The sequence below is a fragment of the Hemiscyllium ocellatum genome, chromosome 7 (genome assembly GCF_020745735.1).
Source record: "Hemiscyllium ocellatum isolate sHemOce1 chromosome 7, sHemOce1.pat.X.cur, whole genome shotgun sequence".
Lineage (NCBI taxonomy): Eukaryota > Metazoa > Chordata > Chondrichthyes > Orectolobiformes > Hemiscylliidae > Hemiscyllium > Hemiscyllium ocellatum.
This window is the reverse complement of record NC_083407.1, coordinates 77,192,815-77,209,998: the sequence shown is the minus strand read 5'-3', so window position 1 is coordinate 77,209,998 and position 17,184 is coordinate 77,192,815. Positions and strand designations below refer to the sequence as shown.

Here is a 17,184-nt window from a genome sequence, read left to right as displayed (position 1 = left end):
AACAATGTTAAAGTACTGTTGGTAGCATTCCTATACCAACCATAAAACTGAAGTACGCAATGTTTTCTCTCATTGAATAATTTCTCCTTTAGCTTGTCTCATTTCCTCCAAATAAAAGCTGTTTCTATAGGTAGCTGTATGGATTGTAACCTATTACCTTTCTATTCTGCTTCTGTTCCAAACTTCTGTTCATATTCAACTCAAAATGTTAACTGTTTCTTGATGCTTCATTGATGCTACCAGATGTGCTGAATATTTCTAACACTTGATGCTTTTATTTTCAAAGTTACTTTATTTGTCCATCGGAGAGATTTTGACTGAATTCGAAACAAATTTTGATCTTCTTAATTTAATCAACAATTTTTTCTTTGATTTCTGCTTGTGAAGCATTTGGCGTCAGGGCCATGCATTTAACAGAGTTAGAACCACCAAGTGCAGGTAGCAATAGGAAGGAATGATGAGGGAGAACGTGCTACCGATTCACTATCAACAGTGCTTCACCCAAAGGCTAAAATTATAATGATCCCAATTGACTTGACTAAGTTACCAATTAAGCACAATGTAATAAAGGTCATACATATCTTATGAGCACATGAAGGATATGGAAAATAACATGGTTTAAAACCAGGGGTGGAATTTTAAAGGAGTCTGAATGTCGTGGGCTGTGGAGAGATGTATGGCAAAATTGTGCTAGGGATCTAGCAAGGCCTATCTCAATGTCAGAAACGCCTTGCAGCTTCTTTTATGCATTTACCAAGCAGCGAGGTGAATTTCTCACTACGCAGCAGCGAGTTACCAATTAAAGGGGATGATTGCTTGTTAAATGCTTTGTTAACAGCCAAAGTCACCTCATTAATGTTCAGTTTCCCATCCAACCAAATCTATTGAACAAACTACATATCAAGAATAAAGAAGGTTCGCTGGATTCAAAACATTGACTCTGCTTTCTGTCTACAGCTGCTGTCAGACCTGTTGAGTACCTCCAATTTCCATTTCATATTTTCAGCAACCACAGTTCTCTGTTTTATTCAGATATCAAGAAATCATGATATTGAAGTCAGAACAGGTACCTGGCAACATTAACTCGCCACTTGGTCCAATGGACCTCCATGTTGAACTCCAGTCATCAACATTTCTGGAAATGCCCCAGGGCATGCTATCTAGATCCAGAGATATTGGCATCCAAAATGTGCCAATCTCTAAGGTCACCTCTGATCTGCTTATGATCTTCTTTCATTTCTGTTGTAGCCTGTCTACTTGCTTTAATAGTGCTTACTTACTCTGAGTAAAAAATGAGGTCTGCAGATGCTGGAGATCACAGCTGCAAATGTGTAGCTGGTCAAAGCACAGCAGGTTAGGCAGCATCTCAGGAATAGAGAATTCGACGTTTCGAGCATAAGCCCTTCATCAGGAATAGGAGAGAGAGAGCCAAGCAGGCTAAGATAAAAGGTAGGGAGGAGGGACTAGGGGGAGGGGCGATGAGGTGGGATAGGTGGAAAGAGGTCAAGGTGAGGGTGATAGGCCGGAGTGGGGTGGGGGCGGAGAGGTCAGGAAGAGGATTGCAGGTTAGGAGGGCGGTGCTGAGTTGAGGGAACCGACTGAGACAAGGTGGGGGGAGGGGAAATGAGGAAACTGGAGAAATCTGAATTCATACCTTGTGGTTGGAGGGTTCCCAGGCGGAAGATGAGGCGCTCCTCCTCCAGCCGTCGTGTAGTTGTGTTCTGCCGGTGGAGGAGTCCAAGGACCTGCATGTCCTCGGTGGAGTGGGAGGGGGAGTTAAAGTGTTGAGCCACGGGGTGATTGGGTTGGTTGGTTCGGGCGGCCCGGAGGTGTTCTCTGTTGGAGGGTTCCCAGGCGGAAGATGAGGCGCTCCTCCTCCAGCCGTCATGTAGTTGTGTTCTGCCGGTGGAGGAGTTGGAGGGTTCCCAGGCGGAAGATGAGGCGCTCCTCCTCCAGCCGTCGTGTAGTTGTGTTCTGCCGGTGGAGGAGTTTGGAGGGTTCCCAGGCCCACCAACCTCCGCATACAACGTATCATCCGCCGCCATTTCCGCCACCTCCAAACGGACCCCACCACCAAGGATATATTTCCCTCCCCTCCCCTATCAGCGTTCCGCAAGGACCACTCCCTTCGTGACTCCCTCGTCAGATCCACACCCCCCACCAACCCAACCTCCACCCCCGGCACCTTCCCCTGCAACCGCAGGAAATGTAAAACTTGCGCCCACACCTCCACACTCACTTCCCTCCAAGGCCCCAAGGGATCCTTCCATATCCGCCACAAGTTCACCTGTACCTCCACACACATCATCTATTGCATCCGCTGCACCCGATGTGGCCTCCTCTATATTGGTGAGACAGGCCGCTTACTTGCGGAACGCTTCAGAGAACACCTCCGGGCCGCCCGAACCAACCAACCCAATCACCCCGTGGCTCAACACTTTAACTCCCCCTCCCACTCCACCGAGGACATGCAGGTCCTTGGACTCCTCCACCGGCAGAACACAACTACACGACGGCTGGAGGAGGAGCGCCTCATCTTCCGCCTGGGAACCCTCCAACCACAAGGTATGAATTCAGATTTCTCCAGTTTCCTCATTTCCCCTCCCCCCACCTTGTCTCAGTCGGTTCCCTCAACTCAGCACCGACCTCCTAACCTGCAATCCTCTTCCTGACCTCTCCGCCCCCACCCCACTCCGGCCTATCACCCTCACCTTGACCTCCTTCCACCTATCCCACCTCCATCGCCCCTCCCCCTAGTCCCTCCTCCCTACCTTTTTATCTTCGCCTGCTTGGCTCTCTCTCTCCTATTCCTGATGAAGGGCTTATGCTCGAAACGTCGAATTCTCTATTCCTGAGATGCTGCCTAACCTGCTGTGCTTACTTACTCTGAGTCTATCTGGATGCTTACAGCATCCCTGTTTTGCATTGCCTTTCTAAATGTTGCTCTCTCAGCCAGTGGTGCCAGGCTCACATTACTTCTGTCTAGCTGTGCTGCTTAACATTGTTGTAAAGCCAGGAAGCTTGTCACAGTTATCATCAGGGCTTGGTCAAGTCAACAGACATACATAGTTCTGACTCAGGCAACACTGGCGTAGTAATTCAAGGACAGCCTCGAATTCCAGTTCAGGTTTGGACACAGTCAGTCAGGCACGTGGGGCAATCAGAGTCAGGATCCTCTCACATGTTAGAGAGCGCACCACCATATTGGAGTCTGTTTCCTACTGGAATGAGAGAGAGGCAGATCTTAAGGGAGATAAAAGTGGTTGGCCCAGCTGCAGATCATGATGCAGGAGGGGAGATGCCCCGAGTGAGGGAGTAGGCAGTGTGGTGGACATGCAGGGCAAGTGGTGTTGAGGGAGTGACAGTGAGTGATGACAGCTGTTGCAGGAATAGTGAGAGTGATAGAGAATGGGAGGTGGGTACAGTGACAGAGAGAGTGTGAATGTGAGAGATCAGAGAGATGTTATCCCTAATGCTGGCGGAATGGAGCAGGTCATTGACCTTCTTGGAGACATGGAGTTATACAGCAAGGAATCAGACCCTTTAGTCCAAACCAGTTCCTGCTGACCATCATGCCCACTCAGCTAGTTTCAGTTGCCCTCATTTGGTCCTTATCTCTCTAAACCCTTCCCATCCATGTACCTATCCAAACGTTTTTTAAATGTTACTATTGAACCTGCCTTAACCATTTTCTCTGACAGCCCATTCCATTTATGCACCACTCAATATTAGCCTGAGTTTCTTGTCTTACTAATCATGTGAGATTTTCAGTACCCCACCACCTCCCCCTTCTTCATATAGACCGGTGCATTCTTGGGTGGTTACCTTGGACCAGGTTGGTTAAAAACAATGACTGCAGATGCTGGAAACCAGATTCTAGATTAGAGTAGTGCTGGAAAAGCACAGCAGTTCAGGCAGAAGAGCAGGAAAATTGATGTTTCGGGCAAAAGCCCCAGACCTCCCAAAATCTCCCAGACCATACAGAACCTCATCACCTCAGGAGATCTCCCACCCACAGCTTCCAAACTCATAGTCCAGGAACCCCACACTGCCCGGTTCTACCTCCTTCCCAAGATCCACAAGCCTGATCACCCTGGCTAACCCATTGTCTCAGCATGCTCCTGCCCCACTGAACTCATCTCTACCTACCTCGACACTCTCCTATCCCCCCTAGTCCAGGAACTCCCCACATACATTCGAGACACCACCCACACCCTCCACCTCCTCCAAGACTTCCGTTTCCCCGGCCCCCAATGCCTCATCTTCACCATGGATATCCAATCCCTCTCCACCTCCATCCGCCATGACCAGGGCCTACAAGCCCTCCATTTCTTCCTCTCCCGACGTCCCCAACAATACCCTTCCATCGACACTCTCATTCGTTTGGCTGAACTGGTCCTCACCTTTAACAATTTCTCCTTCGAATCCTCCCACTTCCTCCAGACCAAAGGGGTAGCCATGGGCACCCGTATGGGCCCCAGCTATGCCTGTCTCTTTGTTGGCTATGTAGAACAGTCCATCTTCCGTAGTTACACCGGCACCACTCTCCACCTCTTCCTCCTCTACATTGATGACTGCATTGGTGCCACCTCGTGCTCCCGCGAGGAGGTTGAGCAATTCATCAACTTCACCAACACATTCCACCCTGACCTTAAATTTACCTGGACCATCTTTGACACCTCCCTCCCCTTCCTGAACCTCTCCATCTCCATTAATGATGACCGATTTGACACCGACATTTTTTACAAACCCACCGACTCCCACAGCTACCTGGATTACACCTCTTCCCACCCTACCTCCTGCAAAAATGCCATCGCGTATTCCCAATTCCTCCGTCCCGCCGTATCTGCTCCCAGGAGAACCAGTTCCGCCACAGAACACACCAGATGGCCTCCTTCTTTAGAGACCACAATTTTCCTTCCCACATGGTTAAAGATGCCCTCCAACTCATCTCATCCACATCCCGCACCTCCATCCTCAGACATCACCCCTCCAACCCTAACAAGGACAGAACCCCCCTGGTGCTCACCTTTCATCCTACAAACCTTCACATAAACCAAATCATCCGCCAACATTTCCGTCACCTCCAAAGGGACCCTACCACCAGGGATATATTTCCCTCCCCACCCCTTTCCACCTTCCGCAAAGACCGTTCCCCTACCTGGTCAGGTCCACGCCCCCCAACAACCCACCGTCCCGTCCTGGCAACTTCCCCTGCCACCGCAGGAATTGCAAAACCTGCACCCACACGTCTTCCCTCACCTCCATCCAGGGCCCCAAAGGAGCCTTCCACATCCATCAAAGTTTTACCTGCACATCCACCAATATCATTTATTGTATCAGTTGCTCCCGATACAGTCTCCTCTACATTGGAGAGACTGGACGCCTCCTAGCAGAGCGCTTTAGAGAACATCTCTGGGACACCCGCACCAATCAACCACACCGCCCTGTGGTCCAACATTTCAACTCCCCCTCCCACTCAGCTGAGGACATGGAGGTCCTGGGCCTCCTTCACAATTGCTTCCTCACCACCAGATGCCTGGAGGAAGAACACCTCATCTTCCGCCTTGGAACACTTCAACCCCAGAGCATCAATGTGAATTTCACCAGTTTCCTAATTTCCCCTCCCCCACCTCACTCCAGTTCCAAACTTCCAGCTCAGCATTGTCCCCATGACTTGTCCTACTTGCCTATGTTCCTTTCCACGTATCCACTCCACCCTCCTCTCTGACCTATCACCTTCATCCCCACCCCCATTCACCTATTGTACTCTTTGCTACCTTCCCCCACCCCTACCCTCCTCTTATTTATCTCTCCACTCTACAGGCACCCTGCCTCTATTCCTGATGAAGGGCTTTTGCCTGAAATGTCAATTTTCCTGCTACTCGGATGCTGCCTGAACTCCTGTGCTTTTCCAGCACCACTCTAATCTTGGACCAGGTTGGCATGGTCTGGTGCATTGACCTCCACTATCGGTCTTGGAGAAAGTTAATGCCTTACCTGTGCACCAACCCCTTCACCAGGACCTCCAGCTTCCTCCCTGCAAAGGAGGGCCACTCTCTCCCTCACACACACTCTTTCCCTCACAATCTCTCTCTTTCTCTCTCTCCCCCTCTGTCCAACTCCATCTCTCTTTGGAAGCCAGCTACAACATGTTGACTGCAACTCTTCAGATGACTGTGGCCTCTGCAGCATCTCCTTCTAATCTCCTTGTCGCATCTTCCCACAAACTGCTCACTGCCTCTGTCCTCCGACCCATGTGGAACCTGGTCCCCCAACCCACTCGGAACCTCATACCCTGGCCTGCTTGCCACCCCACCCCGTTTCCCCTCACCTGACCAGCAACTATCTTGCCATTCCCCCTGCCCCTTCCCCAGCAGACTCTCTGCTCCTGGTGTCCAGGCTTCAGATACAATACAGTAATAGGTCAAAATTTGCACAGCTCATTGCTCTTCCACACGGGGGCTGCTTCTCTCCTGGGTTGGCTGCTGATATGCTGTCTGATTGGAGACTCTGTCCCATGTACTTGCCTGTATTTGGAAAAGTGGTCTCAGGCCAGGGAGGAGCCTAGAGCCCACAGGCTGCCTGTTAGTCAAGTCTGGTCTGCAGTACTCAATTCAACATTCAATTTAAACTACAGCCTCAATTCTTAGAGGTCTTTCAGCCTATTTACAAAGGCACTCCTGGCATAAGATAGTTTTCACATATCTCTCACCCTGTATTAACTTGATCACAGTAAGCAGAAAAGAGTACAGTCGGTTCTGAGATAATGCGATAGTTTTGTTCTCGTACGAATATCACTTCCTGGTTCTCTTAAGATATTAGGCATTTGTAGGAGTATGCTTTTCCCTTTTAATTTACTGAGTTTATAACTCCCTAGTATTAAAGCAAGGCAATGTGTTTTATGTGGATGCTTGAAGATGTCTGGTATTGCCTCCTGATGATTAATATTATCGCAAATGTCAAATTGATATATCAAGGTGTTCTGGAGAGTTGAAGAATCTACCAATATATTTTTGTTAATACTGTAGGTACTTTGAAAATAAACCTTAAAAATAACAATAGACTACAGGTTGTTTCAACAAAACCTACACCGATTAGTATAAAAATCAACCAGTGTGTTAAAACTACGGTAACAAGATACACATATAAGAATTAACATAGTAGATTAAATCAATACATATAAAAGGTCAAAATAATGACAAAAGTACGAAAATATTTACACAGCCTAATTTCAACCTTTTTCTGTTACATACTTTAAAAGAAGGTAGTTGATACTTCTTAAAGTAGCCTAGGTTGAAAAGTAAGCCAATTGGAAACATGTCTGTTTCAAGCTAAAGCTGTTTCGCCTCCAAGTATCCTCACATTTGTTTGTGAACCAGATGGGTTACCCCAACAATTCACAATGGTTTCATGGTTATCATTAGACTCCTAATTCAAAACATTTAATATATTCAAATTCCACCGTCTGCCACAACAGGTCCTGAGAACACTACCAGCCTCTCTGGATTAATAATCTAGCAATAATATCCCTGGGCCCTCACCCCCGTTTCTTTCATGAGAACTTTTAATTTCACTTTAGAGAACAGAGGGGCCTTATTGAATGTCACGTCTGAATGGCAGCTCCTCCAACAGTGCTGTGCTTCCTCCATCCCGTACTGAGATTGTTGTGCATTTGTTCTGGAGTGGAGTCTGAAGCTATCGCCCTGTAACTCAAGCCCACCTGCTCGGCTATGGCTGTCAGTGAGTGTCGTAGTTTAAGACATCAAAAAAGTTACATGGAGATTTCATTCTCCCAATGGGGAAACTATTCATATACTTTGAAGGCAGGATGGAGATAGGGCAACAATTTCATCATTCAATTCTCCAACTATTACTCCATGCAAGCGTGGATGCAATTCCCCATAAACTGCACAATACTTCAAAATCTTCACATATCTCTTAGGCATTGCAATATGTTTAGATCATATCTGTTGGGTGTTAGATGCAGTAATACGTTAGTAATAGTACTGTACATGACTGCCATACCCCTCCTTCTGTTGCACTACTTTACATGGTGCTGTTGGCTTTCATATGATCAAGAAAAAGATCTGAGGAATTGTGGAATCTGGACGATATATAGCAGAATAAATCCTGATATTTGACCAGTTTTATATACATGTTCAGCCACCTGAAATAATGTTGCATTTTTAAAAGAAATTTGCTCATTCTTTGGGAGGGAAATGTCATGATTTTTTTTAATCTGAGGATTCATAAAGTTTCATTGAAATGGGTGGAATGTTACAAACCTTATTTTCATACCACAATAGTGATTTTATGTTTTGTACTGATAAATGTAATGTAAGATATTCTTGGCCTTGTGCCTTAATCAGTTTGAGCTGTCTCTGATACTAATTTATTAGTTTAGTGGATCAGACAGCAGATTAAGAAAGGAATGAGTTCAGATGCTGGAAAACATACCATTTATCTCATCATTTCATCAATTCAGCAATTCAAGGAAAGGGATGCTTCAGCACATTCTTCAACTGCTCCCCCAACTTAGTCTGGGTCATGACATTAATAACAAGTGCCTGTGCAGTATCTCAGGACATGGAAATCATTTCACAGATTCCAGATTTGTTCCAGTTCTTTCCACAGTTCTTTTCCATGTGTAAGTAAATGAGAAATGAAAAAAAAGGGGGACTTTTTGGGTTGCCAGGGGCTCTGTCATTTTTGCCCACAGGCCTTTCTTTGGGCATTGAGCACCACCAATGGTGCTCACTCCAGCTGCCACAGGGAGGCTGCCTCCATGAAGCTGGTGGCTGCTCAAACCCTGCCATCAATGAAATGGCCAGCAGCAGCCATGTAAAAAAGGATCGATCTGCCTCCCTGGGAAAGGGCTGCTAATGGGAGTGATGGCATCAGGTAGTCCTCCTGAGCTGCTACTTCCCCATTCAGTCACCCAGCGACCTCCACCACTATCTGCTTGGACTGAGGTTAGAACTTGCGAAATAGTGCACGGAAACATTTTGAAATTTTATATTTAAAAATAGATTGTCCCGCATGTGGTTGAGACTCTCCTGAACTTTTCAATATTGTTCACTATATGCTATATACACTTGCCTGAGGGTAGAATGATCTTGTTTTCTTCTTTCCCAGGAGCTCTGTCTTTTCTTGCATGCCCAATGTGTTTAGTATTCAGACATGAAATCGTCTCTTGATAATGTATTGGCTTCTCTCCTCCTCTTCCTCTTGTGGAGGTGAAACCACAACTAAGCTGAACCATGATCCTGTAGAATGGTGCAGTGGATTTGATGGGCCAAATGGCCTATTTCTGCTTCTAACTCCTGTGTTCCTATATTTTCAACTTTGCATGTGTTCTGCACCTTGAAACTTTGCTTTGGTTTCTCAAAAAGAAGAATTGCTCCCCATCTTGTGGGGTGTTTGTGTTTCTACACTGTTGTTAATTATCACTGCTGTTAATTCAGCTTCTTTGACGTACATAAACCAACTATGTTATCACTGCTTAATATTTCAAGACATTCACACACTGTTGGCATTATTGACAACCAAACACCCATTTATAATCAGTCTGTTAGTAAGTATTGTGGCACTTCTGTATGGCCCTGAGATCCTGATGTGGACCTTGAGCCCAGATCTTCTGGCCTAGAAATAGGAACACTACCATTGCACCACAAGCTCTTTATTGGCTGTAGACATGGAGATTTTAATGTATTTGCAAGCCGGGACTCACTGTGGATAATTTTCACCTGGATATTTGAACGAGGAAGGAATCAATCCTGGCTTGCCTCTCAACACCATCAAAATCAACAAAAGTGCACAGTTTACTTAATAAACATGATAGTTTGAATGATATTTGAGCAATAATTTCTAATGCAACATTTAAAAAGTTAAATTGTTTGCAAATGTGAACTGATTAGCAAAACACACCTGAAGTTTTTAACCATGCTTTTTCACTGTTCTACTTAGAAACCAGACCCATTTTTAAAATTCTGTTTGAAATTTCACATTTCCTTGCATACTCTTGTTTGTTAGAATGCATTGCAGGTGATTGCAAATGATGATGTAAAAAGGTAAACAACAAACTCATTGGTGAATAAGTGGACATAGTAGTGCACTATTTCAAACAACAGGTGGAGTAGTAAATGGCCCTTGTTATATTTTTACGTGTAAAATAGTTAGTGCCAGTGAGCACCATCCATGCTTGAAAAATGTTGAATCCTAAGTTGTGCATGCATTTGGAAAGGCAAGGACTGACTAGGGTTAGTCAACATGGCTTTGTGCGTGGGAAATCATGTCTCATGAACTTGATTGAGTTTTTGAAGAAGTAACAAAGAGGATTGATGAGGGCAGAGTGGTAGTTGTGATCTATGTGGACTTCAGTAAGGTGTTCAAGAAGGTTCCCCATGGGAGACTGGTTAGCATGGTTAGATCTCATGGAATACAGAGAGAACTAGCCATTTGGATACAGAACTGGCTCAAAGGTAGAAGACAGGGTGTGGTGGTGGAGGGTTGTTTTTCAGACTGGAGGCCTGTGACCAGTGGAGTGCCACAAGGATCGGTGCTGGGTCCACTACTCTTTGACATTTACATAAATTATTTGGATGCTAGCATAAGAGGTACAGTTAGTAAGTTTGCAGATGACACCAGAATTGGAGGTGGAGTGGACAGAAAAGAAGGTTACCTCAGATTACAACAGGATCTGGACCAGTTGGGCCAATAGGCTGAGAGGTGGCAGATGGAGTTTAATTCAGATAAATGCAGGTTCTGCATTTTGGGAAAGCAAATCTTAGCAGGACTTATACACTTAATGGTAAGGTTCTAGGGAGTGTTGCTGAGCAAACAGACCTTGGAGTGCAGGTACATAGCTCCTTGAAAGTGGAGTCGCAGGTAGATAGGATAGTGAAGAAGGCATTTGGTATGCTTTGTTTTGTTGGTCAGAGTATTGAGTACGGGAGTTGGGAGGTCATGTTATGGCTGTACAGGACATTGGTTAGGCCACTATTGGAATATTACATGCAATTCTGATCTCCTTCCTATCAGAAAGATGTTGTGAAACTTGAAAGGGTTCAGAAAAGACTTACAAGGATGTTGCCATGGCTGGAAGATTTGAGCTGTAGGGAGAGGCTGAACAGGCTGGGGCTGTTTTCCCTGGAGCATTGGAGATTGAGGGGTGACCTTATAGAGGTTTACAACATTATGAGGGGCATGGATAGGAAAAATAGACAAAGTATTTTCCCTGGAGTCGGGAAGTCCATAACTAGAGGGCATAGGTTTAGGTGAAAGGGAAAAGATATAAAAGAATCCTAAGGGACAACCTTTTCACACAGACGATGGTACTTGTATGGAATGAGCTGCCAGAGGAAGTGGTGGAGGTGGTACAATTACAATACTTAAAAGGATTGGTATATGAATAGCAAGGATTTGGAGGGATATGGGCCGGGTGCTGGCAGATGGGACTAGATTGGATTGTGATATCTGGTCGGCATGGACAGGTTGGACTGAAGGGTCTGTTTCCATGCTGTACATCTCTATGACTCTATGGTTCAGGCCATGTTTCCAACAATCTTGGTGGTCATATGAAACAGTCACTTGGTCTGATGTTAAATAGTCATTGTCTGTTATAAAGCCAATTTTGTGAAACTGAGAGGCAATGAATATGACAAATGTTGGGTCCTCTCAACTCAAATCTTCAATAGCTGCTATTCATAAACATAGGGGTATTTAGTACCAATGAATGTAAAAAATCTCCTCATGCAGGTAGGTGGAGCAGAAACCTTCCTATAACATCACATTTCAATCATCCGTGCTCCCAACTCCCTTGTTGCTTGTAATCTACTTTCACTCAGTGTCACTGAGTATGTGACCTAAATGAAAAACCAATGATGAACTGTGGGGCTCACCTCAAGCTTATTGCTTTGGGTCCAGACCCTACGAATATCATCAAGAGTTGGTATCTGATCTAAAGAAAATGTCCACTAAGTTTCTGCTGTCTGTACCTTAAATCAAGGGAATGAGTCTCCGTTTAATATGTATTATGGTCGTGTTTGAGATCAAACTGGTCTTACCTCTGGAAATGGAATTGAGTTTTTAATACTTTGATGACTTACAGCAAAGAGCTGATTTATTCATGCAATTAAATCTCGTTGTTCCTGATCACAATTATCACGCTATATATATAGCTTGGAGCATTTTTATAACCACATCACATTCATATCATATTAAGGGATGGATATGTGAAAGTCAACTATCAGTCAGTGGATGATAGTAAACAGGAAATTTTGTGGTTAACAGAAAACTCCTGTAAACTCTAAACTTCCTCATTGCACCTCTTCTAGAACTGTTGTTTTCAGCATAATTCCAAAAATCGAATGGACACCATTTGAAACATTATAGCAGAACTGACAATAATTTAAGTTTATTACTTCATTAAAATGTGCGTGAAAATTCATAAAAATTCCACTGTTTGCTTTTGCAAGCCAAGACTATTTTGGTGAATGTGTAGAGGAACTCTAACTCTGTCAGAATGTGTCCAATTAATTGTATGATTTTTGTTTTCAACATGCAGTTTTAGTCACTCAGGCCACTGTCAGTTTGTTGGCCCTAGGTTTCAATGTGGACATTCCTTCAGCCTTGTGAAGAGGTCTAGGTGTAACACATGTTTTACATAAGCGAACAGGGGTCATAACACAATGCTACAAAGTTACACAAAGGCCCTTTGGCTTCAATGAAACCCAAAGACACCAATAGCACACAAGCTACTGTATAGCTCCCCAAGCAAGACCAAGTAGCAGTTGTATTTATAGTAAAGATTTCCTTTTGTACCACAATAATTAAGCTTGCTAAATCTAGGTGGTCACTTGTTTATCAAAACACATTGACAGTAGTAGGATTTGAATGGACACTTCCAAAGAGACTGGGACATCAATCCAGTGCCTTAGCACCCTCAGCCATGCTACTCAGAATTCTCAATTACTGATGGCGAGGTATAGAGCACAGGTCAACCTCTTGGAGGGCACCAATGCGCACCACAATGTCAGCATTGCTGTGCCAAAGACCGTCAGATCGATTTCAGTCTGCTTGAATCTGCAACCTCAATCACTGACAATTGGCCCCCACTGGTCAGCTTGATACAATACATTGAATGCTGCTCCTCGACCTGCTGAAATTTAATGCATTTCTAGCAGGGAGGGCAGCATAGTTCCGGACGTGGAAGATCTTTGCTGTCGGGACTGTTTCTGAGTCCCCACCCTAGTTGCAGCCGCAGCTTCGGGAAGGCCATCAATGAAGAACTGAGTCTGGGATCAGATTATTATAAGGAAGGTGAATTCATTGCTGCCTTTTATAAGTTTAATGAGTGTTTGGGATGGGAATGTTGCAGGGAATACATGCAGTGGAATCAGATGACATCATAGCCAGCATTATCACAGACATCAGTCTCCAGGAGCTGTTCATGCTGTGGCACTTCTCTGACAAAGGAAGACATCAATTGGGATGTTCTATGCCAGTAAAAATGAATAATAATAAAAATTAATAAGCCTTGAATGCTCACATTGCTCAGGTCCTGATGAAATATGGATTCTATGCCAATATTGGAAATTGCAATGAAACTGGAAGCTTGCAGTCAACTCCCCACTTCCACTGTCTTCCTGCTGTCCCAGTTGCTGCCATTGAACCCAGCCTGCACTGGGATGACCAGCTGAAATCAGTGATCCATCAAAGAGCTAACCTGGTTCATTTAATTTTCATGATGTCGCCAACCACATCACTCTCCCACTCCATGGCCCACTTCCAAACCAAATTCCAAGGGCCCTGGCAAAATTTCTTCTGAAATGTCAGCAAATTAGGCCTCTGCTTTCCCTCTCCCTTCACCCTTACCACTTGCTACAATCCAACCCACTGCTTGCTCTGGGAGATTTCTCCTCCATTATCAGGGTGGGTGAGCTTTTTATTCATTCATGGGATGAGAACATTGCTGGCCACACCATTTATTGCCCATCCCTAATTGCCCAGAGGGCATCAGGAATTAACCACATTGCTCTGGGCTTGGAGTCACATGTAGGTCAGACCAGGTAAGGATGGCAGAGTCCTTCTCTAAAGGGCATTTTCCTAACAATCAACACTGGACTCATGGACATCGTTAGACTTTTAATTCCAGATTTGTATTGAATTCAAATTCTACTATCTGCCATGGTGGGATTCGAATCCCAGTCCCCAGAACATTACCAAGGTCTCTGGGTTAACAGTCCAGTGATAATACCACGAGGTCATTGCCTCCCCTCTGGCAAAATGCCTCAGAAAGCAATGGTAAAGCACCGTAATGTTTCGCGAGGAAAGGATTTCTGTAATTAACCTCCGTTTCTCTTTGGCCAGTCAAAGGAAACAGTACGTTGTTCCCCTGCCCTATTGATGGCCTTCAAAAAGGGCATTCCTTTTGACTTTTGGGCTTTCTATTTTACTTTAATGTTTCTCACTGTCTGCTCTGATAAAAACCAGTGAATTTCCTCATTAGCAGTGTTTGGCTCTCTCACCAGAGTATGGGAACTGCAGTAGGCCACTTATACTTTCCAGCTTTTCACACCTGAACTTCAGCTCCATTCATCTGTCTTGGTGCAGTATCTCCTCTTTCTGAGGATCTGGTTGAGGATCATCACCACTTATGGAGCATTATTTTACAAAATGGTTCTCGTCTGGACTATCTTGCATTGTCATTCAAAAGGTGGGGATAGGTCAGTATAAGCTGACAGAGTGTTAGTATTAAACTGTCCAGATAGCTGCCCATTCACTACCAGAAAAAAAGACACTGGCTTGTGCCACACCTTTTGTTAACCCGTGTGCTTTGTCTTCTAAGATCGGGAGTGCAACTTTCACTGGAGTGGGATTTTGGCTAAACCCCAAGGGTTTTATTTAAGCAAACAAGACAAAGACCGAGGCACCAATTAGGGTGCATTGATACATTCCATCATTTTAAAAATTCAAAAAAAATGTAAATGTACTGCCAAGAATGTGAGGAAAATTAAAGATTGTGAGGACTTAACAAGGGGAAAACCAGCTGGTAAAACAAATAGAGATCCTGCTAGTTGACTGGGACAGAGGCAAGTAAGGATAAAAAGGGCAAGTCAGGATAAAAGGACAAGGAAAGCACATTTCTATCCTGACAGCTTTGTGAAGGTTTTAAGATCCCCCTGTCTAAATCAGTACAGTTAGCTTTCTGCCTTGGGCTGTTCAGTTTCTAGTAAAAAGTGAGGTCTGCAGATGCTGGAGATCAGAGCTGAAAATGCGTTGCTGGTTAAAGCACAGCAGGTCAGGCAGCATCCAAGGAACAGGAAATTCGACGTTTCGGGCCAGAGCCCTTCATCAGGAATGTTCAGTTTCTACACAACTCTGTCACCCTGTATTAAAAGCCTGTGATACAAAACACTGAAACATAGATTGTAAAGTAAATTAAACATACATTCGAAAGCCAGAAAACGATGTGGTCATGTTTAGTGTGGGGAGGAGAATAGGAGTCTTCCAACTGAATCAACACGGTGTAAAGAAAGCACCAATGGATTGTTTTGGGAGCTGTGTGGTCATGATGGGCATTTCCATCAAAACCATTTGATATTGAAAATGCTGCATCGCTGATTCATTTATGGAGCACTGTGGGAGTAGCAGATGTTTATGGCAATTTGGAGAATATTAGCTCGATCACCAGTTGATCTTGAAATTGAAATTGTTTGTGTTAATTTCTGACATTAAACAAGTCAGGATTAATTGCTCTGATATTTCTATCTTTCTCTCAACAGTTTTGCGACCTTCAGATCTTCCAAATTTCTGTATGGACCCTGCAGCCAAGGGTGATTGTAATAAATCCATAACCAAATATTTCTACAATGAATCCATTGGCAACTGTCAGACCTTTACTTACAGTGGATGTGGAGGAAATCAGAATAATTTTAAAACCAAGCAGCTGTGTCGTAAGACCTGCAGAAAAGGTATACTCATTGAAACAAGAGCCTCTGTCGTTGTGTGAAAGTAAAATACCACAGGTGCTGGGAACCTGAAAGAAAAATAGGAAATGTTGGGATTTCTGATCAGAGTATTGGCGTTCCGATGGAAGATCACAGATCTGAAATGATAATTTTACTCTTCACTCTTCAGATGCTGCCTCACCAACTGAGCACTGTGCTGATAGCATTTTCTATTCTTACCTCTGCTCTTATGCTGCTTAATACTGAAAATAAGGAGGTAAAGTTGACTATTGCAGAATGGTCTGGGTTATAATTATCACATTAATAATGCTGTAGAAATGTGTTTTAATTATTGATAAAGTAAATGAAGACTGGGGATGCAATTAAAAATCCTTTTAGGATATATTCAACGGTTCTGGATTCATTCTCAGGGTGGGGGTCTCTCTGTCGAGGCCAGAATATATTAGCCAACCTTCATTAACCTTGGGAATTATTCACATATTAGGAATACTTTACTCTGGACAACTTGCAGGCAAAATATCAGACATTCATTTTAAAATGAATGTTGAAATAATTTGATAAATGTTTTATGTTGAAGAAACCCCAAACTATTTTAAATATGGACAGACAGGTTAAACTAATGAACACAATGACAAACCCCAAAACCACCTTTTGAACAGTGTACACCATTCGGCTCCACTTCCTTGACTGCACATTAAACATTTTCTTTGAAATCGTAACTCCACTGTAAACTGACTGAAAATCAATTCAATGTTATTGGGTGTTTCTCCTCCAACTTGACTTGTGGTTGATCATTGAACCAAATAGCAACAGCACCCTCTACTGTTCAGAAAGACATTAACAAGAACTTCTTATTCTGTGGCTGGAAATCAGTCTTCAGGAATAGCTCATTTTGAATGATCAGATGTATGTCCCACAGGTGGTATTCTGTCATTGGAGCCTTTAGGCTACCAGTAATTTAATTCCTCGAACAGGTGAAAATTGTTGGTTGCTAGGTTTGTTTTACAGTGAAATGTTGAAATGACAAATGTGAATGTTCAACAGAAGAAATTATTTATTATTGAATGATTCTGTGTAGTCTATTTCCCATCCAACCTAATTCAATCAATTCCTCATTTTGCAACAGATGGCAAATTTCAAGCAGATTACTTCCAAGCAGTTTGTTGTATATGACACAGAAATCCTGACTATAAAAGATCAGAAACTTCAT

General features: G+C 44.0%; 1 protein-coding gene across 1 annotated transcript in view; it reads left to right on the top strand.

Annotated features, from left to right (window-relative positions):
- Nucleotides 1-17,184, top strand: part of tfpia (tissue factor pathway inhibitor a) — a 48,803-nt gene that overhangs the window by 28,798 nt on the left and 2,821 nt on the right. Inside the window, exon 4 of the mRNA XM_060827986.1 lies at nt 15,789-15,977. Within this exon, the coding sequence (XP_060683969.1) occupies nt 15,789-15,977 (189 nt within the window). The remainder of the gene's footprint in view (nt 1-15,788; nt 15,978-17,184) is intronic.